At 38.9% G+C, this 25702-nt stretch overlaps 2 protein-coding genes across 2 annotated transcripts in view; both read right to left on the reverse strand.

The window, feature by feature from the left end:
* Positions 1–1724: 1724 nt before the first annotated feature.
* F13B (coagulation factor XIII B chain) lies at positions 1725–21579 on the reverse strand. Its single transcript, XM_040985777.1, has 12 exons — positions 21476–21579; positions 17000–17200; positions 16086–16271; positions 15146–15322; positions 14623–14799; positions 13102–13281; positions 12384–12566; positions 10081–10263; positions 7977–8177; positions 6843–7025; positions 2260–2473; positions 1725–1770 (listed from the first exon to the last, which is right to left on the reverse strand). Exons 1-12 carry the CDS (start codon positions 21540–21542, stop codon positions 1725–1727), a joined length of 1998 nt encoding a protein of 665 aa, XP_040841711.1. The 5' UTR covers positions 21543–21579.
* A 3901-nt stretch (positions 21580–25480) lies between these two features.
* Positions 25481–25702, reverse strand: part of ASPM (assembly factor for spindle microtubules) — a 43736-nt gene continuing 43514 nt past the window's right edge. Inside the window, exon 28 of the mRNA XM_040985778.1 lies at positions 25481–25652. Within this exon, the coding sequence (XP_040841712.1) occupies positions 25550–25652 (103 nt within the window). The 3' untranslated portion in view covers positions 25481–25549. The remainder of the gene's footprint in view (positions 25653–25702) is intronic.

Genomic DNA, 25702 nt, shown 5'->3' on the forward strand with positions numbered 1-25702 from the left:
GAACATCATTGTGATAAGACACCAAGACCCTGAGTGAGAGGAACTCTGTGCTACATTCACATGCCCCAACAGGGTCCTGGGATACAAACGGTGCCAATGCATGTGCCCACGAGTGAGCTGAAATAACCACTGCACGCGTAAATTTACTTCAGACACAAAGTCGCAGGGTTGCTGTTTCTGTTTCCCACTGGCACAGGCATATTTGGTGCTTGCTGTGAAATCTACCAATTTCCAACTTTACAATAAGCAATGACCAGGTCCAGAAAAGGCATTAGTTGGCAAGTGTAAAGTATAAGAATCATAGGGTCATTCCTGTAGGTGCCCATGTTCCCCTAACAATATATGAAGACATCACTCCTCCACTGCTCAGTTGTCTGATCACTTTTCTTGTTGCACCTGCACTTAACAGGAAATGTTCTGTAGCTTCAGAAACTCTGAAGAGCAATGTCTTCTGCACTCAACAAGGCAAATCCTTCACAACCACGTCGCTTCGTTTCACTCACATGCCTAGTTCTTTAACATTAACTCAAAGTGAACAAAAACTCTGAAATAAATGGCAAGGACAAATGCAAATTTGAATTTTTTTTCTCATGAATTGCAGACGAAGCAACACCATCATGCCAATGGCAATAGGAAATGAGACTGTTTTTGACATAAAGATGAATTTTTCATGGCTGGAAGATGCGCAGTAAAGATTAAATGAGCAAATAATCAAAACTAGAGTGGGAACATGTTTTGGCTTTTATTTATAAATAAAGAAAACAATCAGCACAATGTAGATTCCTATACTCAAAAAAGTGAAGACAATCATTGTTACTCTAATTCCTCTAAAAATGAACTTTAAGAAGGGATTCATGATGCGTTGAAATACTATTGCTGTTTCTGCTGATCACTTTTATGTCCTTAATGATTCTTGATAAGACTGGGATCTTGGGGGCGGGGAGAGAAAGAGAGTGAGAGAGATTTTCTTAAAATAGGCAGTAATTCTAGTCACATATTTTCAATATTTCATATTAATAGTTTTGATTAGGAACTGATGGGTACTGGTAAGAGTAAATAATCATACTTGGAAAATCATACCTCCAGTTCTCTTTTAAAACTCAATGTCATCCATTACATTATATGAAATTTTTTGCTCTAATTTTTTAAAACATAAAACTTTTTCCCACATTTTGTATCTAGTGAATGTTTCTTTTGAGTGTTCAGGGTGTAAAGAGTTCATACTCAGATACGTAGTTTTTTTATTCCATCAGCCCCTTAAATACATGTCCTTAATTGAGCAAAAATGAATTTCATCTTTTTAAACATTTTTTTTTTATTGGAAAGTCAGATTTACAGAGAGAAGGAGAAACAGAGAGAACGATTCACCAACAGCCAGCCCACTTCCCAAGTGACCACAATGGGTGGAGCCGAACCGATCCGAAGCCAGGAGAAAGCAGCCCCCGCAACCCCGGCCTCCCACACAGCTGCAGGGTCCCAAGGCTTTGGGCTGACTGCCAGTGCTGTTTTAGGCCACAAGCTGGGAGCTGGAAAGGAAGTAGAGCAGCCAGGATTACAACCAGTGCCCACATGCTATCCCAGCGGACGCATGGCAAGGACTCCAGCACTAGGTTACCATGCCAGGCCCATGAATTTAAATTTTACATTACATCTTCAAAAGATTTCGAATTTTGACTACATGAAATTATTTATAACAGTTTATTGTATTCGTTTAACATTTTTCTTTATTTCTCATTCATCAAGGAGCAGAAAGTGTAGTTTGCAAATTGTCTAATGGGTAAACACTCAGAGAAACAATTCCGAGTTCTTACATATAAATTGGTCTGAAAATTGCTGCCATAATTTTAAACATTACTACTAACACATCTCATTAGACAATGTTTGTGCAACTACATGTACTAACCTTTGTTACACTTGAACTCACAATGAAAAGTGAGAGAAAAGCTAACCTCTTCTCTCCAAGAACATACAGACTAGCTTTTACACATTCAGACAGAACACATTGAGGTTGACTTATGTATTCAACCCCAGGTTGTCGCACGTATCAAATGGCAAACAATGCTTTGACTTCAGACAACTCAGAAGGCTTATGAAATAAATTCTTCTAGGAGTTCACTGGGTTTAAGAAAATATGACTGTTTTCTTTCCAACAGTGATAAACTTGGAGCTCTACAACATTTCTGAGATTTACAATGTAATGAATCTCTTGAATAGAAATCAGATTTTAAAAAGCAGCTGTAAATGGAAGCCTCCTCTTACCTTTGCCTTGCAATGCATCCCGGGTAGTTTAACTGCCCTCTGATACACTGCACTCTGAGCCTGGACCCGAGAACAGATGACTCCTCTATGTAAGTGTCCCCGGTACAAATAAACTCCACATACTCGCCATGGAAAATATAAGGTCTGTTGTCAAAACTCCATTTCAGGAGTAAATTATTCCTTTCCATTTCAACAAATGATAATGTACAAGGCTCTGAAAAAAAAAGAAAACTTTCCTGATATATCTTGATAATAACAGGACTTATTTTGTTACCATCTCATGAAGACCCTAAAATCCTAAGGCGTTAGAACAGCAAGTTAGCTGGAATTAACATTTGAGTCAGAAAACAGGACCACACAGGACGCAGTGCACCACTTTCCTCCATGGCTCTGTAATTGGAGCAGGGACTCGTCCTGCCAGTTCTTTAGCATCATGCCACTTGGTCTTCCAAAGACAGCAAATAGTAAGGTGTTTGGGGCAGCACTTGCAGTTTCCAATATCCCTGAATGATTCTTCTGTATCTTCTTAGAAAGTTCAAACACATTTTCCATGACACAAACGCTGATTGTTTAACAGGTGTTGGTTAAGAGATGTGTAAGCATGCTATATTATCAAGCCTGACCCAAATGTATTACCTGGTGCTTTCCAAAGGAATTAACAATTTCTTACTTTTAAATTTCCAATCAAATGCTAGATTTGAATTAGACTGATTACTGGAGTTTGTGAACAAGGAAGGGAGTAGGAATAAAAAGAGGATGAACAATAAGTTCCGAAACAACCAGATAAAGATAAAAATATCTAGTGTTCTGTAGTACACAGGATTATGGAGTTTCACACTATTGTACTGTGTAACCAAATGAAACAGGTAAAGACAGTCAATGGCAGGTTGCCTAATTTTATTGGTTTTCTCTACATAGATGTGTTACAAAGTTAGACTGTAGGGGCTGGTGTTGTGGACTAGCCCGTTAAGCCACCACCAAGTTTACTAACGGTAGTTAGAGCCATTGTTCAATCAACAAAATGACAGCTCTTAGTTCTTATCTATCAATACTGACCTTGATTGTAAATATATAAAATTTAGGAACCAAAAGACTTCAGTTGGACGAAAAGGATTAAAAACCACAAAAACAAAATCTCATTATAGGCTGCCTGCCAGAAACTCACTTCACACTGACAGTGAAGGGTAGGAAAAAGATGCTTCAGGGAAATGGAGACCAAAAGCAAACAGGCATAGCTGATAGAATTGCCAAATAAAATTGCATCAGTTACAAAAGCAAAAACTGACAGAACAAATTGAGAACTGCTTTCAATTATCAAACAAGATTTTAGCACAGATGTCTCAGTAACTGACAGTGAAACGAACAAACAAGTGCAGCTGTGGATGAACAGTGAAACAAAGGGAGCGTCTGACAACAGCAGTACAACAGTGTGAGACACCCACACGGACAAGCTCATTGTTAAGCCCAGACTTTGCTTCCAATTCTAGCACCTGCTGAAGAGCACACTGGAAAGATGCAATGCTGGCTCCCAGGATGGCAACCTAAAATGAGTTCCGGGAGCCTGACTTCAGCCAGGTCTGGTTCCAGCTGACGCAGGCTTCTGGGGAGCGAACCATTGGATGGGGGAATCTCTCTCTCTGTCCCTCTGTCTTTAAAAAAAATAAGACTAATAGCAAAAGAAAATATATGAAACAATAGTGGACTCATTCATAAAGTTAACCTTTTTTGAGCTACAAAAGAATACTTACCTAAGGTAAATACTCATTTATTATAAATCATGCATCAATGAATTTCAAAGAATAAACATCATTCAAAGTAATTAAACTAGAAATCGACAACCAAAAGAAAGAACATTTTTCAGATGTTTATACTTCGAGAAAAGAAACTTCTAAATGACTCAGAAAGTATAGGAAATGATCAAAATGGGCAGCAATGAGTGTAATCGCCTGGGGCCAGTCCAGTGATCAATAGGCTGATTTGCCTGCCAAGGCTGCTATCCCATACAGGCACCGGTTCTAGTCCTGACTGCCCTGCTTCTGATCCAGCTTACTGCTTATGGCCTGGAGAAGCATCATAGGACAGCTCAAGTCCTTGGACCTTTGCACCCATGTGGGAGATATGGAAGAAGCTCCTGGCTCCTGGCTTTGGATTGACAGCTCTGGCCACTGCGGAGTGAACCAGCAAATGGAAGATATCTCTCTAATTCTCTCTCTGTGTATCCTTCTCTGTGTAAATCTGCCTTTCAAATAAAAACATAAAACCTTAAAAAATTAAACTGCAAAATTATAAAAGTTCAAAATATAAGACTACATGGAATAAAGTTGTGTTCCAAAGACAATTTGCAAGCTGAAATATTAGGAAAAAATATAAAAGGTTAAAGTTAGTAATCCAGGCATTCATTTTAACAGAGGAGTCAGTGTTGTGACACAGTGGTTAAAGCTGATGCTTGCTTTTATAGTATTCCATATTGGCATCAGTTTTTGTCCCAGCTGCTCCACTTCTAATTCAGCTCCCTGCTAGTGGCGTGGGAAAAAGCAGCAGACGATGCCTCAGCATTGGGTCTCCTGTAGGAAACTTAGATGAGGCTCCTAGCTCCTATCTGTGGTCTGGCCCAGCACTGGCTATTGCAACCACTGGTGACTGAACCAAAAGATGGAAAATTGATGATTGAGTCTCTCTCCTTTTTATCTCCTTCTTTTACTTATCCCTTCCCCCTCCCTGTCTTTTTGTAATTCCTTTAAAACAATTAAATCTTCAAAAACAATTTTTTAAAATAGGATAGAACAAGATTAATAGAAAATGAAAGAAGTCAAAGAGAAAAAAAATAAAATATGGGTATGAACTATTGAAATAGCAACATTTCAGGATGGTGAAATATACATGCTGCTGGAAATCATGACAAACATATGGACTTCCATGGCAAGACATAGCAGGAAAGAGCTCGCTGTTCACTGCAGAGATAACAAAAGATGCATCACTAAAAACATTTTTAAAAGAATATCATGGGGCCCAGCTCGGTGGCCTAGTGGCTAAAGTCCTCGTCTTGAACGTGCCAGGATCCCACATGGGCGCTGGTTCTAATCCTGGCAGCTCCACTTCCCATCCAGCTCCCTGCTTGTGGCCCGGGAAAGCAGTCGAGGACGGCACAAAGCTTTGGGACCCTGCACCCGTGTGGGAGACCTAGAAGAGGTTCCTGGTTCCTGGCTTCGGATCAGTGCAGCACCAGACGTTGCGCTCACTTGGGGAGTGAATCAACGGATGGAAGATCTTCCTCTCTGTCTCTCCTCCTCTCTGTATATCTGACTTTGTAATAAAAACAAATAAATCTTAAAAGAAAAAAAGAATATAATGAAGCACTATATGTTAATTAGGTTGACAGTTCACATGTAACAAACTCCAAAATACCGCTCCATCTTCAAACAGACAGAGAGCAGATACTCCTGCCTATTTTCAAATTGGAGCCGTCATTAAAATCTTTCCACACAGAAAACTTAAGATCCAGATGATGTCTTTGGCAAATTTTAACAGTTGATAAGAAACAGCATCACATTAGTACAAATTCCAGACAGCCAAAAAAGGGGGTGGGAAGACAACATGTCCATATTCATTTTCTGATAATTGACAATGATGAATTGATAATAAATCTGAAAGGAGAACAGCACCAGCATTCCCGCCCATGAAAATAAATGCATCACTCTTATGGCAAGATAAAAATAATGACTGAAACCCAACAGTATGTAATAAGTATGCTTTATTGCAACTTTGGAAGATTTCCACAGAGAATACATACTATAATATCCAGTTAGAAGCAATATAATTCACTACTTACGAGCAAATTACAGAAACGATAACCATAGGATTGCTTCAACACATTACTAAAATAAAGCAATCGATGAAGATTTTGTAAAAGAAGTACTTTTTACAAACTAGAAAATTTCTATATATCTTTAACTTATTTTTTAAAATATGTATAACTCCACATTTAAACATCCTACAAATTTGGGGATCAAAGACGCTCACTACCTCTTGTAGTCAACGTAACACTAAAATCCTAGTCAGTGAAATAAGACAAGAAAATTAATAGAAGTCAGAATTTGAAGCAAAGAAATGCCTACTTATTACTTGCAGATAGATTATCTTATGCCTCTTCAGCCACGGCCGATGCTCTTGCTGTTATGACCCTGCCTTGCCAATAAAGCATTGACTTGTGTCATCTTTGCAATATGGAGACATCTGCTTCTGTTCTTCTCTCCCTCTGATACACACGTCTCCTATTACGGAACCACTCACACTCAGCGAAAACTGTTACCATGATCCCCCATCCCCTGGTAGCCTTCATCTAGCCTTCTATTAAAACGGTACATGACACATAAATTGTGCTCAATGTTAGTTAAACCGAACTGAATTCCACTCGTTTATTATCTAGAATGGAAAAAGACAGCTGACAATGAAACACACACCAATGAAACAACACAAATAGAGGATAAGCATTATATTGCCGTTGCATCAATTCAAAAATCACAGAATATTTTTTTAAAAAGTATACAAATTCACCTCTTGGGGGTGTATCTGGCACAACTTACCTAAACACATGGGTGGTGTAGTCCATTTTCCCTCTACACAGTAGGCCTCCCTAGACCCTTGTAGAAAATAGTGGTCAAAACATTTGTATTCTATTGAGGAGCCATTTTCATAGGCGCCCACTATTGAACTAAGAATGACTCCATGTTTAATAAGTGGAGGGGATGCACACATTCCTGTAGACTCTGCAAAACATAATTTTTCACACACTCAGTGAGTACCTAGAGCCATTATAATCTTACATATTTTATACAAAGGCATTTTAAGAGAGTTATCAAATACTTTTAAAATATTTTATTTCTAAAACTGTCAATTTATAAAATAGTAATACATTAAATCCCATTTATCATATATATTAAAATATCAACAACCATTATTTCATTTTTCCTATTTATTAAGGCAAAAGTGAAAACATATTTTTTTAATTTTATTTTTTAGTTTTGATGATGTTTATACAGTTGACCAAGGTGAGATCGTTGTTTCCAAATTTTCCCTCTGTTCGTTCTGTATGTGAGGGAAGAAGGGAAATTAGGAAAGAAAGTGCACCCAGCTTCCCTGCCACCCCAGTATCTGGGCTGGGGAATGGCCACCTGATGCCATCCCAGCGAGCACTCGATCTGAGGGTTTTACATGGCTTTCCCTCGCCTGCATGGGACCTGCCTTAGTCCCACCAACATCAGGGAGTTTCCAGCACTTTTTCCAGCGATTCTCCTGTTCCTGCTCTGCTCCGCTGAAACCTGTCCCTGTCCCTCTGCAGTCGCAGCTACACCATCCTTCCCTCCTCCCAATTCAGGTCGTTTGAAACCGTGTTTTCTACATTCATCATCTCCTCCTTGTTTTATTATTAAATGCAATGCTTCAAGGGGGCAGCATTATGCAATGGTGGGTTAAGCCACCACTTGCAACATCAGCATCCCACGGGAGTAGCAGATCCAGTGCCGGCTGCTCCACTTCCAATCCAGCTTCTGCTAAAGGCCAGGGATGTGCAATACTAGGGATTTGAAATTGGATTGCTCCAAGCTTAGAGAACAGAGCTGATGATACTGGAGAATTTCTTCAGGTCCTCAGGGCAAACTTTCAATCCAGGGGCAGCGTGTGATCAAGGAAGAACTTTTCAGAAATCACTTTTGTTTTACCTTTCCTAATGCACAAGGGATATTTCATTTCTCCTCTGTTGCACTGCGCAGATAATTCTGACCGTGAGCTTGACGGTGACAAGTCATATCCTGTTTCGCACAGGAAGTCTACTAAATCCCCATGCAGGATCTTCCCTCCATACTCCCACTTCATCTTTATATGATTTCTGTTCATGTCATCCATGTTAACAACACAAGGTTCTGCAAAACAAAATGATTTATAAATTCTCAACTCTCTGATAAATATGAAAGTGTTTTGCTTTGAAAATTATGATGGCATCAATAGCGATATTTTATATTTGATGTTTATGATTAAAATACCACATTTGTATATAATTACATGCAACATTATTATCAAATGACTTTAAGCATTTTTAAAATCTTCATTGTGTCATAAAATTAAAACCTGTTGATCTGAAGCATTGTAAGTATTGTTTATGACAAGTAAGCAATCAGCTTAATCATGATTTCTTTTCTACAGAAAAAAAAAAGCCTTGAGATGGAAAGCACATTTATTACATAAATATTTGTTGGAAACTTGTCATTCACTAAATAGGGCACTTCAAAGCATGTGTGGAGAGATGGAATTAGGGATAACTTTATTGATTTTTATAAGTTATTTCATTTATCGTGTACAAATTTCATGTATCTCACAATGCAGACTTGATCTCACCATACAGACTTGGAGCACGTGCTGCGTCCCACTCCACTTCCCTCTTGCCTGCATTCCTCACTCACCCATCTCCTGCCTTACTTCTTTTTAAAAAATTGTATAATGGCATACTTCAATTTCACTTTGCAGTCACAGGCTTAACACTCAGATAAATATTTTAGCACATAGCAAGTTGAAAAAAATAAGACCCTTCATTTTTCAAAAGTATAGACAAAGGGCATAAACAGTAACCAAATCTCAAAGTAAAACTCTTGTAGCGATTACATTTTTTGTTCTGCGTATTAATTCCCACAGACCAGGGAAAACACGGTATTTGTCTTCTTGGCACGGGCTAATTTCACTAATCATAATAATTTCCAGTTGCAAACTGATGAATGTAAATCTTTCAAATCCATGCATAATTTTTCCCTAATACACATCTTCCATGAACTTTTTGAAAATCCTGCCTATGCATGGATTTCAAAAATTTCAGCACACCAAAATAATCTTACACTTTACTGCCATTTCCACAAACGTTTTGAAGACCCCTCATATATCAACCATAAAACAAAGACTCATGTCTACATGGAGCTTACGCTACATACAGAAAGAAGAAATATAATAAATTATAAATACAATAGCACAAGATTATTTGATTTTTTTTTTAAAGAGTACTGGTAAAGGAGCTATACACAGGGCTTGGGGGGGGGGTAGGTTGCACTGTTAAATGAGGTGTATAGCATAGGCTTAAAGAACTTTGACACAGAACTTGTGGTTGATGGGTTTTGCTACCTTCTAGTGAAAAGGCCAGGTCAGAGCAGGCAAACAGTGCAAAGGTCCTGCGATGCTTGAGGAATGACAGGTGAGGAGAGTGCCCGAGAATAGAACATGGTGAGAATAGGAAGAGTGGGCAGCAGGGAGGGCTTCCTGACGTCTGAAATGGTACTTTGTATGGGAATATAGAAAGATACACAAGCATTAATAAAGCATTAATAAAGCATTAATAAAGTGATCAAACTGATTATGGCATATCTGAATTTTGGAATGCTATGCAGCCATTAAAATATATTTTAAGAGTATGTCAGACCCTGCTAATAGCATGTTTTAAGTGAGAAAGCACAGAGATTCACAAACCCTACATGACATCATTTTGGTAGTAGTGATAGTACTGGTGTCTTGGGTGTATGTGTATAATGAAAGGCCTTTCATCATCTTGGCCATGAACAATGAACAACAATGTCTTCAGTCAACCATGATATTATTTCATGTTTCTTCCTGGTTGCTTCTATTTACTTACTAGCTTTGGCCCAATTACAGAGACTTGATTTGTAGTTTTAAAATGCTTTTTTTAAGTTTAAATGACTGTTTTAACACCATACTATGAATCATTAAAAAGAAGATAACACAAAAACGTATATATAATAAAGAAAGTCAATGTGTTTTCTTTCTTACCCAAGCAAACGGGTGGAGGCGACCATCTTCCTTGCTCACAACGAGATATTTTTGGTCCCTTCAGTAAATAATATTCATTACATGTATACTCCACCGAAGATCCTGTTGCGTAACTTGCCAGCAACCCATCAACAATAGCCCCGTTGGTTATATTGGGTGGAGGCTTACAATGTTCAATATTTGCTAGGAAATGAGATTTTTTTCATGTTAATTTACTTTGACTTTTCTTTTGAAATGGATTTTCCTTAAAATTTCATAATTTTAATGTCAAATTGACTACAAAACTGGGCACATTCCTATGTTACACTTCATTTTCCACCAGACAGGTAACAATATTACTTTTAGTCAATGCAGGCCCAGATAAACTTAGTCAGTTGTTTTCATGTATTTTTTCTACTGTGATCATCAGAAAGAAAATGGCTATTTGCTTCTGTTTAAAATATTTGCTACTTATTCCAGAATATTTATTTCTCATACTAAATTCTTAAAAAAATCTGAAATACTATCCGGTATCATTCCAACTTAAGGTTAAAACAGCTACCCCATGTAACGTAACTTTGAGCTCCCAGTAATGTCACTGAACCAGAAAGCAAAATGCCACATCCCTTTCTGAATCCAATTTGCAACTTTAACTAAGTTGGGCATTATAAGATGATTTCATTTCAGGGTCTACAGATTGAAATTTGCAAGGCCAAAGCAGAGGAAAGATGAAAGAACATGTGAAAAACAAAACAAAAACAAAAGTACACAGACACACGCACACACTCTCAACCTTTTCACACGCCACAATGCACTTGAACTTTTTGGGAACTATTTATAAATCCACACACATAGCTCAAACTTGGGTGCATAGCTGCATCATTCAAAACCTTTAGAAATCAGAGTCACGCAAAGAGGAGCACCTGCTGGGAAGGAGATTGTTTTAAAGTTAGTATGAACTCACAGCAACATAAGTATGGACTATAGTTACTCAGACTACAGAACGTAACTATTAATACTATATACATTAGGGCAATTGATTTCTAAATTCAGCATAAACAAGATAAGTGCTATATATTTTAAAGAATTACTGATGAGGGCCCGGCACAGTAGCCTAGTGGCTAAATCCTAGCCTTGTATCTACAAGGATTCTAAATGGGTACTGACTACTGTCCTGGCTGCTCTACTTTCCATCCACTCCCTGCTTGTGGCCTGGGAAAGCACTAGAGGCTGGCCCAAAGCCTTGGGCCCTGCATCCATCAGGAAGAAGCCCCTGGCTCCAGGCTTTGGAGCATCTCAGCTCTAAGCGTTGCAATCACTTGGGAAGTGAGCCAGTGGATGCAATATCTTTCTCACTGCCTCTCCTTTTTTCTATAAATCTGACTTTCCAATAAAAATAATTAAATTAAAACAAAACATTTACTGAGGGAAGAAATCAGCAAATGCCTTTCTTAAGGACAAGTATATATGTATACTTGTTTTTAAGATATTTGTTTCTTATTCTTGACTGTGGAAGAATTCTGACATATATTCATAGAATGTCTAGAAAGGAAAATTGTGTTAATTAATCTGAAGATTGTGGATCATTTTGCACCTGACCTTTGGAATACCCGCTTTCACTTTTTTCTTTTTCTCCTTGTCCAGGATCTTAATCCTAGAATGAATGGAATATCTGCTGTTCTTGGTATTCCCCTCCCCCAACTCTGCACAATCTTTCCTTTATTATCTCTGTTTTCAAAGGTTTATTTATTTATTTATTTGAAAGCCACAGTTACAGAGGGAGAGAGAATGTTGCCTGTTGACACCCCAGAAGGCCAAAACAGCAAGCATTGAGCCAGACTGAAACCAAAAGCTTCATCCACATCTCCCATCTGAGAGGCAGGGGACCAAGCTGAACTCAGTTTAAGTCAGGAAGAAAGCAGGACAAAAACACAGAGCAAGAGGGACCAGGTCCTGCTGCTCAGGCGAGTCACTCTGTCGAGGTGCTCACCTCCCTCCTGAAGCAATCACTGATTAGGCACTGCCACGCAGAGTCTGTAAGCCATAGCATCACATGGGTCAGATAACAGAGTCTACTTTCCAAATTACTAAATTTTTTTGGTTTCTGAATCGGTTCACTGGCTTACAGCCTATGGATAGAATTTAACACACACACACACACACACACACACACACACACACACACACACACACACAGAGCATAATCGCAAGGTATTTTAGATTTCTAAGCAGTACTACCCTGCCATGCATATAAAGATTAAACACCCAGAAAGAAAAGCTCTACTCTGTAGGTTTAGCCCCAGACGTTTCCTGTGGAAACATACCAGTGCACTCGGGGAGCGCTGTCCATTTCCCATGGTTACAAGTTATTGCACGGGTTCCACGGAAGTGGTAGCCACTGTCACATTTGTATGTCACTGTATCCCCACTGTAATAAGTCTCAGAGTGCACGTTTGCTGCACCATTCTCAATGACAGGTGGCTGGGCACAGGCTACCCTCTCTGCTTCTGAAAGTTACAAGTAGAGAAGACCAATCAGCTACATCCTAAAGGATCTTTGAAACGTCACAGAACAAACCTACTGTGAAAATACATATTATCAAAATGGATAGTGTGTCTCATTTTTTCCATCAAAAACATATGTAAAGGCCAGTTTTTCTATGAACTTTAAAACAAAGGATTTATTTATATATTACTTGTATTTGACAAGCAGACAGCAACATAGAGAGAGGGACAGAGATATCCCATCCTCTGTGTCATTCAGAACGGCCAGATCAGCAAGAGCTGGGCCAGAGTGAAGCCAAGAGCCTGGCATTCCATCTGGGTCTCTCTCCCACGTGGGTCATCTCATTCTTTGCAAGACACAATGTATGGAGTTGGATCAGAAGTGGAGCATCCTGGACTCTAACCAGGGCTCACATAGGATTCGGCATTGCAAGTAGGAGTTTAACGCACTATGCCACAACAGCAGCCCCTCCATGAAGATTTTGAACATCCTATGTCGATTTCACGTCAGGGAAAGTTTGTTTGAGGTGTTACAAACCAATGCATTTGGGAGGTTCTGTCCACTTTCCACTTTCACAACGCATTTCTCCTGGCCCCTGTATCTCAAAATTTAGCTCACATTGTATCTGAATTGTTGCTCCGTGACGATAGGCTGTTGAATATGTTTGAATTTTGGAGTTTAGAGGCATAGGTGGAGGAGGGCATCGACTTCTTCTTCCTTATGGAAAAAACATCCACACAATTCTTCACATAGTTGCAAGAGATAATACTGACATCATGAGAATGCAAACTGAGCCAAGCACCATAGCAAGGACGTACAAGGTCCCTTTCCATCCTGAACTCCAAGCTCACTGACTGGGTTCTAGGCAACAAAGTAAAGCAGAAGGTGGTGCTGAATGTAACAGCACAGATGATTATGGATGGTAAAGCTGAGAGGCCTGCTTGCTGAACCACCCTCTCCCTGTTGCACAGAGATGCCCTGTGCAGAAAGCCCTGGGCAAGGGGTGAGGGACTGCAGCTAGCAAACTGGGGCTCAGTTCAGCAGCCTGCACAGAATTGAACCTTGCTAGCAATCCTGCGGTTTTGAAGAAGAGTCTTATTCAGCCAAGCTTCTGATGACATTGGCTCTCCCAGGTGACACTCGGATGGCCACATTGTTGGATGCAGAAACCGGGAAACAGTAATTGCTGCCAAGTCCGTGGTGACCATGTTCTGCATGACCAGAATGATAAAGCAGGAAGCTTTTCACATGCAACTTATTAAATGGGCCCACAATGTAAAAACACTAAACCTTACAAGGAAATGCTGTATACTAGTCGTAGGTGGTGGATCTGTCTCTCTTAGTCAACATATACTTAATTATTCTAAAACACTGAATGCTGTTTTCTTGTTTAGTCACTTTGCTGATGACCTTTAAATCATTAATGGCATTATAGTCCCTGTTTCTTCATGTATTGCCTCTGCTCATTAGGTACGTGTTCATAAAACACTGTAGTATGTGCACATGGTGACTCAGTTGGTGTCGTCTAACATGCTATCCCACCACCCACTCAGACACCTCCAGCGGCAGGGGGCCTCAGCCGTCACATATTTGGGTGGCCCGTCTTAAATGACCCCATTTTCACTTCTGGGTTATATCATCTGATTTTCCTGCTCTCTATCCCATCATTTGGGACATGGAAATTTCACATCTGGAAATTCACTGCCAATTAAGAAAGGATCTTCATGAAGCTGCTGGTTTAAAGCCATTGGCAAGCTCCTAGAAAAGTCCTCTATTGTAAGAAGAGATTCAACTTTGTAACTGGTACCTTAACATACTATATTTAAAAGACACACCCATTTGGAAAATTAATAGAAAACTTCAGATTTCTTCATTTGAAACATATTTAAGACTGCTGAAAATACTGCTGATTTTAAAAGATGACATCTATTCTTAAAATAATACACAGAGAAGACTTAGATAACACCAGGCGCATTTTTTTTCCTGAGCTCCTAATGATGAAAGCTAATCAGGACATGGTATTTTTACTGAGATGAGTGGAAAAACAAAAACACTTACCTTCACACACAGGAGACTCTGGGTACCAACCAAAATTGTAACACTGAATTAAATCAGATCCACTTAGGTGATAATTCTCATGACAGAAAAATTGAACAACATCTCCTTCTTCATAGGTTTGCTTGACAGGATGAAAATAACCGTTTTCTATTAATCTTAAAGGAGAACAATTTAATTCTAAAAATGAAAGAATGAATAAATATACAAAGAAGTATTTAGCTTTACTTCTCCATATCACTTCTGGAATAAAAATGTAAAAGCTTGCCATAATTTACTTTAACTAATTAAAACTTAGGAATTCATTATATATATTTCATTTAATATCATTAGGCTTAATTTGAGCTAAAAGTTATTTCTGTTTGAGAACTTTTAATAATCAGAGCCTGCTATGAACATAATTAGATTCATAAACAAAAATAAACACAGCAAACAGAACATGATTCATATCACATAGAAACACTTTTAAGTGCAAGAGGAATTTTTCAGAGTGAAAAAGTAGATTTTATGTGGCAAGGGAACCTACTGTGACATTTTGGTGTGACCGACCATCCATGCGACTGACATTCTATCTCCTCTGCCTTCTTTCCTCCTGCTGTGTAGTAGCCAGGAGAGCACTCGTACTGCACTTTCTCCTTCACTTTAAATGTTTTCTGCAATTTGGAATAATTTCCATTATACAGTTCGGGAGCCAAGCAAGTATCTAAATAAAAAAACTAAAACTGGTTATTTGTAAGAAGTATCTTTGAGTTTTAGATCATCTTCGAGCATATGTGGCATCAGTTTATAATAAGAAATAATTGCAAGAGTTAAATTATTCTGTAATAAAAAAACTATGCATATATTTCATATGTATATATAGACATATACATACACATGTATATATGTGTATATATATACACATACAGAAGAATAAGGCCCTTTAATTTTGTTGCATTTAGATTCTTTTCAATTACCATGAAGTAGTACCTGCTGGAGTAGGAGTTGAGAACACTTGGATTAAGGAAAAACTTAGCATCTGGAAAAATATAAAATTAACTTCTCATATTTTGAAGGACAATGAAAATAAGTTATATCAAAATGCCTAGTGGCTGGGGTCCTTGTCTTGCACGTGCCGGGATCCCATATGGATGCTGGTTCATATCCTGGTTGCTCCACTTCCCTTCCAGCTTCCTGCCTATGGCCTAGGAAAGCAGTCAAGGACAGCCCAGAGGTTTGGGACCCTGCACCCACGTGAGAGACCCAGAAGAAGCTCCAGGCTCTTGGCTTTGGATTGGCACAACTCTGGCCATTGTGGTCACTTGGGAGTAAACCAGCAATGGAAGATCTTCGTGTATCCTCTCTGTAAATCTGCCTTTCCAACAAAATCTAAAATACATCTTTTTTAAAAATGCCTATCAACAAATTAAAAGACAGACCTCGCCAGCTCTTCTCTGTGGTTTAGGAAATGACTTCTCCATACACACCTTGCAGTTCCCTGCAGGCTGGCTGAGAAGACCAGCCATTAGCAAGACACTGAACCACCTCTTGGTCTTCCCCTCCAGTGGTTTTGTATCCTGAAGCACACCCATAACGCATGTTCTCTTTCACTTTGTACACAAGTTTTGCATCGGAGATGTAACCATTTCTCAGTTCAGGCTTTGTGCATTTTTCTGTGGAAAAAAATATCTTTTAACCTAATCATATTAGGCTTATCTCCCATGATCCAAAATTAAGACAAAAATACTGTATTAGTTAAAATTTGAAGGAAAGGTTGATATTAATTCACATATGTTTAGTGTCTGCGGTTTGTCAGAGCACCACATAAAGGCTATTTCACTGAAAGAATATTGTATCAATTTTATGCATCAGAAACTTAGAATTGGAATGGCATATCATCTCCGAGTGGTGGAACTGAATTCACTTAAGGTTGACGCGACTGAAAAAGTCATGTGTTAGCTGCAGGTCTTATTTGGCTCCTGTTTCAGTGCTCTTTCTTACAAACTAGTTAATAAATGTGAGTGCTTAATTTGTTTCTATGCTCTAGCTGTGAATGGGACTTGTTAGAGCAAATCTATCATCGCTATTAATCCTGATAGTACAATGCTGAACTTTACATCCTGTAAGTCATAGAACAGGTAACAGGTGTGTTAACAAGACATGTCAACCATAGTAACTCCCACACTCAAACACGCTTTGTAATAAAACCAAAAAGAGCTGTTTCAAAGTGGGCATTATCAAAAATAAAAAATGAAAACAACATTTTAATGTGAAAACACTATTTGTGGGATTTCGGAATATTGCCAGGAATTTTGTTCTGGTCTACCGAAAGATTTCACCACTTCCCACATGTCACTGAAAGTTTTATCCTCCGACAGGTGCAGCCCCACCCTCGACTCACGGAAGCACCGGGGCTCCGGGACCCAGCCTTGCGCCGTGCACTTCATCTGTGCTTCTTGCTTTCCGGCTTCAGTCGTGTAACCAGCCAAGCAGAAAAACGCCAGTTTTTTGTCTATGCTCATTGGAAAGTAAAAACTTTTAAAAGTATAGTAATACTGGGCGATTCTTCCATTCTCCACGCTAGGAAAATCGCAGAATTTCTCTGAAACAAGGAAATTCCAGATGAACATGGAGAAACATCTAAACCCAGGAAATCTGTGATGAAGTGACCACACATTTTTAAAAACAGATGTCTGCAGATATTCCAAACGGTACTGATTTTTTTGTTACTTCAAGTCTGAAGGTGCTTTTATGACAACTCAGGCATTGCCTTCCATAATGAATCTGCGGGTAGTGCCATAACTCCTAGGCATCATCAAACCACCAGTCTCCAATCTCAGGAACGTTTCCTATAGGTTTATCATACCAGCCACCTATGGCATTCCAACATTTCTGGTAGTCACACTTACAAAAGTAGAAAAGCACACTTGAAGGCAGTTTTAATAATATGGTTTTTGATCCAACATGTTAGAAATATATTTTAACATTCTATCTTTGGGGTTTAGTGGTCACCAAGGAGGTTTCTGGAGTATTAATAACGTTCAGTTTCCTAATCTTTCTATAAAAATTTACAAAAGTTTATCTTATGGCTTTTCAGTTTTCTGTATATTGTAGTCCAAATAAAAAGCTTATTTCAAATAGCTACTTTTAGATTGGGTATCTTAAAATCATAAAAATGTGTAAGCAAGAGAAACCCTGTAGCAACCCCCAGGACAACACAGGGAAGAATACATAGTCCAGGCTGGTAGAAGGGCTGGAGCCAATGGAATTCGTCTGGCATCTCTGCCATGGTTGGTCACTGCCTACCCCACTGCCACCCTGAAACATAAATAGGAGAGCCAGCCTAAGGCCTAGGGAAGCAGGGATGGGTGTGAGGAGTTAGCAAGACAATTTGCATCTGAGAGAGGAAAATTTCAAATCCAAATACGAGAGAGTTCCCTGAGTACACAACCAACACAGGACTCTACAAGGAGAAGCACCTGCTGAGATCGCCCACAGGACACGGCTGCTGCTCAGAGGCAACGCTAGCAGTGGAAGCTCCTAGGTTGTAGTTACAGAAACTGTGTTGGGGACATCACAGGGGAGCTACGTTCCTAGTAGCTAAAAAGTCTCAGAGAACATGAAAACTTGAGAAAAAAATGAAGGAGAAATGTGATGATCTCAACCGTGATAAAGGCAAGTCAGTAAACCGGAATCAGTATGAGGCAGAGCAAAGCTGACGGAGCAGTCAGAGAAGGACTTGAATTTTGTGTGTTTGAATGTCTAAGGGGACATCAGGGATATAGATTATCAGTAAATGGTAATAAGGAAGAAATAATAGAAAAAGCATGAAAATACAATACTTGATTTAAAAATAGCACATAAAGTGTAGAAAACACATGGTTTTGGCCAAAGATCTAACATACTGAAATATAAAATTTAAAAATCCCTACTTTATAACATTAAGGGCATTCATTTCTGAAGGAACAAGTACACTGTGTCATTCAAGAAAAAACCCTTTTTTGGCAAAATTTGATGAAGTTGATTATACCAGAATGAACGGTTTCATCTCATGAAAGTCACTGTAAACAATATATATATATAAATGCAGTAATTAAAATATAAAACTTTGGAAGAAGGAATTTATATTGTCTAAAACAGGTGAAAACTTAAGTTTTATTTATTTGTTATATTTTACTAATAAAAAATGAACAGAGTTCATAGACATACTTGCATAATAGCTGAATTTACAGCTTACCAAGAACTTTCACAAACAGCTGTCAAAGGCATAAAACACAATGGAAGACTGAGCAGATAAAAATCAGAAAATCTGAACACTAGAAAAGTAAATGAAGAAGCAGACGGCTTTTCTTGGGGGTCGGGGAATTGCCAGTAAATAAAAGCGGGAAGGAACTTTCTGGACAACAGCATGTCAAACAGTAGCAGGCAGAGAATACGGAGTGTTGATGAGACCAGGGGATCCACAGCCGGCAGCTTCTTCTGGAAACAACCATCTTTGAGACGACCAGGCTGCAAAATAACCTGTGACCGTGTGCTCAGAGACGCCTCACAGAGGCGCTGCCCATCCTTCACACCTATGAAGCGTCAGGCTGAAGAAGTTCTCAGAGGGATGCAAGCAGCCTTCACCTCACACTTATTTACGGCTAGGTGGGAATCGGCATGACTCTGTGCTCACCATCAGAGGAGCAGAAGGTCAACAATATGAGAATCTGTGTGGCAGTTAAAAGCAATGACCTAACTTCAGCAAAGTGGAAATGTTTTTAATCAGTGGTTCTAGGTAAAGAAAACAAGAAATGAGCTCTACAGTAACTTCCCACGTAGGCAAATGTTAAATACCTACAGCAATCAATGTTAAGACATGATTCATGAAAGTATTCACGTATGTAAAAACATGTATATGTAAAAGCAGCACAGGTTCAGTGGCAAATGCAAGTCAAGAGAGAGAAAAATGTCTGAGCCACACAAAAGGGGGCTTCTCCTCGGCCTTGAAGGACACTGAACTCACTTCTTCCTCCTGATGCTCCAGGGGACCAAGGGACTCTGAGAACATGACAGCATGCTCTGTTTTCCAGCACATTATTTGGTTTGTGTGAAATAAATCACAGAAATACAATAACTGGAAAACTCAGTAAGTATTGCACTATCTTCCTGGAATAGACAACAGACACATCAATTAGAATTTCCCTTAATAAAAGTATCCATGTAAAATATTTCTATTATATAATTAAATGTGCCCAATTAGATTAATTCTATATATTTCACTTTAATAATTTTAACTGTACACCCGTGTTTTTGTTAGAAAGATTATAGTAGTCTATTCAACAAAGATGCAATTATAACTTATTAACTATTTTTTATCCTACAATTCCTAAGGAGTTTATTTTAGGAAAGGTTTACTGCTGTGCTTTTGTACTTTGTCCACTCACTCGTCACTCTTGCTGGTGCTTAGTGCTTCCTTAGATTCCCTTTTGCTTTCTTTCTTTTTTTTTTTTTTAAATGCTGATATGGAGAGAAGGAGATACAGAGAGAAAGACCTTCCATCCACTGGGTCACTCCCCAAGTGGTTGCAACAGCTGGAGCTGAGCTGATCCAAATACAGGATCCAAGAGGCCCTATCTGGGACTCCCACATGGGTTCAGGGTCCCCAGGAAGGCCCTGGGCCATCCTCCACTGCTTTCCCAAGCCACAGGTAGGGAGCTGTACAGGAAGTGGAGCAGTCAGGACATGAACTGATACCCAAATGGGATCCCAGTGGATTCAAGGTGAGGATTTAGCCACTAGGCTATCGCAGGTCCACTGGTTTGGATACCTAACCCTGCAGCCTAACAACAGGACAATGGTTCCCAGACCACCTGCATGTACTCACTGGCGCCCCTTCATTCTCACACTAACCTTACATACCAGGCAGTCTGCCGTAAATATTTCTGCTACTTATGGAACGTTCAGATGACAACCTGCCCAGACAGATCTGATTTATGCCTGTTATCCAAACATAATAGAACCCTGCTTACCCTTCCAAGTGTCTTTGTTTGTAAGTCACATGGTCTTCCTAACAACCTGTTTTATGACTTTAAATGCATAAGTCATTGGGATAAAAAAACAATGTGTCATGACTTGAAAATCTTGTTGATGGTTTATGGTTTGTTTTTTTTTTCAAACTTCCCATAGTAAGTTCTACAATGTGAACAGATTTTTTTAAATGTGAACATGTTGTAAAGCATGGATTCTAGAACGGAAGTAGAATTCAGGCCAACAAGTAAGTTTCAGAATGCCTGTGACTAGCTGGAACGCACTTTAACACGGCTTGTGTTTTCCTGTGGCCTCAAACCTACGGATGGATATAAAGGATTTTGGTATTGTTTTGTTCTACTAAATTATGCAGTGAAGAAAACAGCTTATTAAAGTTTCCCAGGAAGATTTTCCCAAGCAAGTCTATCTAAATGCTCTGACAAGGGCCAGTGTTGTGGCATAAGAGATTAAGAAGAGATTAAGCCACCACCTACAACACTGGCATCGCATACGGGCTCTAGTTGGAGTCTGGCTGCTCTGCCTGTGATCCAGATCCAGGATAACGGTCTCAGTCCTCAGGTTCCTGCACCAACCTGGGAGACTGGATCAAAGTCTTGGTACTGGCTTTGGCCTGGCGCAACCCAAGCCTGTACGGCCATGTGGGGAGTGAGCTAGGGAACGGAAGATCTCTGCAACTCTTTCAAAGAAAATAAATAACTCTTAAGAAAATACTATGCCAAGTTATATTTACGAAAACTATCTTATAAAGTTTATATATCAAAATGAACTAATATATCAAGACTCAAGCTATATGAATGTTAGAATTCCCACTTATATTTTTAGAAAATAAAGAATATTAAGACTTTACCTTCTTCTGCATAGAGTTCTCCTGAGATTATTAGTATGATAATAAAAGGCAACTCTCTCAGGCTCATCTTCAGTGGTGTGATTCAGATAGAGTTTGACAACTCTGGAACACTAGGTAATCATCAATAAGTACACATTGCTTCTCTCGAAGGGAAAGTTAATAATTTACAACGTCTATGTAAGTCCTGCTACCATGTCATACCATACACTGAAAATGTTTTCAAAGAACATGAGAATAACACAAGCACCTTAGCTGTCATTACTTTTCATACCCAAGCCCAGTAAGAACATGATCAACAAGACAGCTGACAATCACAGGAGCATAAATACTACCAAGAACTGTGTGGAAGGGCGGGTGTATTTCAACATGAATTCCCAGCTGTGTGTTCTCAGAGTAAAGTCCGCTGGTGCCACTGATATTTGCTTGTATTGATCAAGTGCAGAGATGAACTTAGGAACATAAAACAATGCCCAGTGTTATAATGTGTACTATCTGGTTTATGCTCCTTAGGAAGATTAAGTGATCTTACTTGTCTCAGATAATGACAGAGATATTATTAAAAATGGTAATGTTGAACATTTAGAGGGTTCGAACTCGGTAGCAGAGAATGAGACCACCACTGTGCTGTATCATCCTTCGTTCATGAAAAGTGTGTTAAGTGTCTACCACATACCAGGCCATGTCATAGTCTTTGGATGGAAAGCAGGGGAAAATGAATTAAAACTATTACCTTCACAGAGCTGGGCCTCCTCAGTGGCGCAGAGCAGTGGACAGAATATCCAAATGTACATGAAGGATGTGGCACTACATTGGAGCCTCCAGAGGACACCTGGTACCATGGCAGAAGGTGGAGGACAGAACAAATTGATCAGCTATCACAGCCAAGCGTTGGCAGTGAAGATCTGGGCAGAGACACTAAGGTAGACTATAGCAGCCAGTGGATTCGGGAGAGATTTCATCATGATTGGAGTGGCGGGATTGCCAACAATTCAGGACTGTTGAACCATCACAACCTCTTGAGAAATTCATAGTTTGTAAGTTTTCCATTTTTCTTCCTGTTGTTGATTTTGTCTTGTTGTTTTTCATTTAGGGGACATGTGGAGACTATGTAATGAATACTATCATGTCCAGATGTGAGGATGCAGTGCAGTGTGCATCTCTACTTCCAGATCAAAGATGGACTACTAATGAAACTATAAGCTGTATCTTGACAATGGGATGCTTGACTCTGCCACCGTCCATGCCGCAATAATGAACATGTGACCCTTTATGGTGAACTATGTTATAGTAATAATATAAGGGAATTTGTTGGAAGGGAGGGGATTTGAAGAGGGGACAGCGAAATATAAATAAATAAATAAATAAATAAATAAATTACTTTATTGGCAAAAATCTCAAGTCAAATGTCATAACTAACAGGGACAACAGGGCTCGGCACAGTAGTCCTCGCCTTGAACGCCCCAGGATCCCATATGGGCTCTGGTTCTAATCCTGGCGGCCCCACTTTCCATCCAGCTCCCTGCCTGTGGCCTGGGAAAGCAGTCAAGGACGGCCCAATGCTTTGGGACCCTGCACCCACATGGAAGACCCAGAAGAAGCTCCTGGCTTGTCTTTGGATTGGCTCAGCTCCAGCTGTTGCGGCTGCTTGGGGAGCAAACCATTAAATGGATGGTCTTCCTTTCTCTTCTCTCTGTATATATGCCTTTCCAATAAAATTAAATAAATCTTAAAAAATAGGGACACTAAAAACAAAACTACTATAAAGACAGGTCTTAGCTGCTTTTTACACTGAGGCTTTTTAATTTTAATCCTTTGAGAGTCAGTATTTTGGAGTTATTGACTAAATGTGAGATTTGTATAGATTTTTACCTAGGCTGTACTTGTCTTTGCATTTTCCTTTTGTAAGATTTATTAAAAGCTAGTTATGTAGTTGAAGACACATAGAGATGCCTTCCATCTGTTAGTTTACTCTCCAAATAGCAAGTGAATAAATGTATCTATTGCTTAAGATTTTCAGAATAGCAATCTTAGTAAAAATTGGTATGGTTTTTTAAAAATGTAGGAAAAAAATATTTGGCAAGCATGCTGAAGTTGATTAAATGAATGTGTTCAGTCAAGGAGACTGCAAGAAAGTCATCTAGGACTGGGAAGCAAAAACGCAAATGTAACGTAATTATATAATGATGATGAGAAAATCACACTTTATCTCTTTCATACCTCACATTTTATCTTGCCTTATCTGGTTGTCCCAGGACTGGAACTGCACTCGGGTATGCAAGATCAATACCTACGTCCAAAACATAATATTCCTACATTGAATTTGAGAGTGTATTTCCTCGTAGTAATTCCAGAATGCATCACACAACTTCCAACTTTTCAAACAGGGCTGTGTGCGGTCTTGTTCTAACAGCAGGACTGGCCCTCTCACTCCTTGGCAAACAGAACAGCTCTCTCTGGGAGGACCCAGGATGACTGACGTTACTGCCCGCGTTAGGAACAATTAGTACAATCTAGTCGGATAGGAAGTGTGTGGGTTGAAGGTCCATTCAGGTTTTACAGCCTGAGATACAATGTTAAATTAAAAGCTGAAAGTCATCCTGCATATTTATCTGTATGCCTTATGCTACTAACTGGTTATAGCTAGCTTAGAGAAATTTGTAGTAATAGCATTTTGTATGATGATCAGTTATATCCTAATAGAATGTCAAAGTGAAATTGCATTGCGACTGTTAAATGGAGGAGAAACATTAAGCAATGGAAGAAAAAACAAAAAATATTATTTGAAAAACATTTAGTATGAAGACTTTTAAAATTTTACTGCAACAAATTTTTAAAAAGCAAAACCTCCAAGCTAATTTTTTAAAAAGATTTATTTATTTTCTATTACAAAGTCAGATATACCAAGAAGAGAGACAGAGAGGAAGATCTTCTGTCCAATGATTCACTCCTCAAGTGAGCGCAACAGCCGATGCTATGCCGATCCAAAGCCAGGATCCAGGAACCTCTTCCGGGTCTCCCACGTGGGTGCAGGGTCCCAAAGCTTTGGGCTGTCCTCGACTGCTTTCCCAGGCCACAGGCAGGGAGCTGGATGGGAAGTGGAGCTGCTGGGTTTAGAAACGGCACCCATATGGGATCCCAGCATTCAAGGCCAGGGCTTTAGCCGCTAGGCCACGACACTGGGCCCTACTCCAAGTTAATTCTATATATTTTTTAAACAAACTAGTATATTTATGTCTATTGTGACCTAATCATAAACAGACAACTGCAGTCCAGTCGGGCATAATCCTTAAACTGCTCTAATATATACTAAGTAAAGAGCCTCATCTTTTCTAGCCACTACCATGTTTTTCAAAATAATTAAAACTTCTATGCCATATGCAAACACAAACAGACTTTTGAACTCAATCAGATTTCAAATGGCAATCAGAATTTAGACTTCCTGCGGCCTAAGAAATTCACACACTAACGTTTCAACATTGAATCATTTCCAGGTCTGTGGTAGGTACATAAACATGTTTGTTATAAGCAATAGCATGCTCTTTTAAATTCAAATCATAACCCAATCAGTTCAAAGCTAATGATTATTAGAATATGTGGTAGCAGATGGAATTTTTCTTAACTTTCCCACGGGGGCTTCTTTGCTTTAGGATATACTAGCTAGTCAAGGAAACAAATGAGCTGTGCCCACAGACATTCGTGTGGGCTTACTCTATCCAGTCGTCAGAATCTTCAAGTTCTGCTATTTCTCTGGAAAAAATACGGTCTATGAAACACTGGCAATAAGCTATTTTTCCTCTTTCAGAACGTGATTGTATTTAAATGTTCCAATATTTTAACATGCATGAATGACAAAGTCTGATAATCATCTTAGACCAGTTTATTATATACATAAGGGTATTAAATAATAAAAGAAACAATGAGGACTATAACATTTTTTTGTTATACATACATGCAAATTTTAATATTAATACAATGTCAAATTTTAAGTTTTAAACAAAAAAGGCAAAAAACACTACATATTCATGATTAGTTAATATTTCTGTACACTGTATATGCTGAAACTGTTTACATTTATTAATAAGGAATACCAAGTGTATCCATCACCATTTGAATAGCTTGTAGGGGATTTGTGATTTCTTCCATATTATCTCTTCTCAAAACCCAATTTGGTTTAAGTCTGTTAAGAAAAAATACAGTATTAATAAAGTATTAATAAAAGAGATGCCT

This window comes from Ochotona curzoniae, unplaced genomic scaffold (assembly GCF_017591425.1).
Source record: "Ochotona curzoniae isolate NIBS_2020 unplaced genomic scaffold, NIBS_Ocur_1.0 contig_430, whole genome shotgun sequence".
NCBI classification, from domain to species: Eukaryota; Metazoa; Chordata; class Mammalia; order Lagomorpha; family Ochotonidae; genus Ochotona; species Ochotona curzoniae.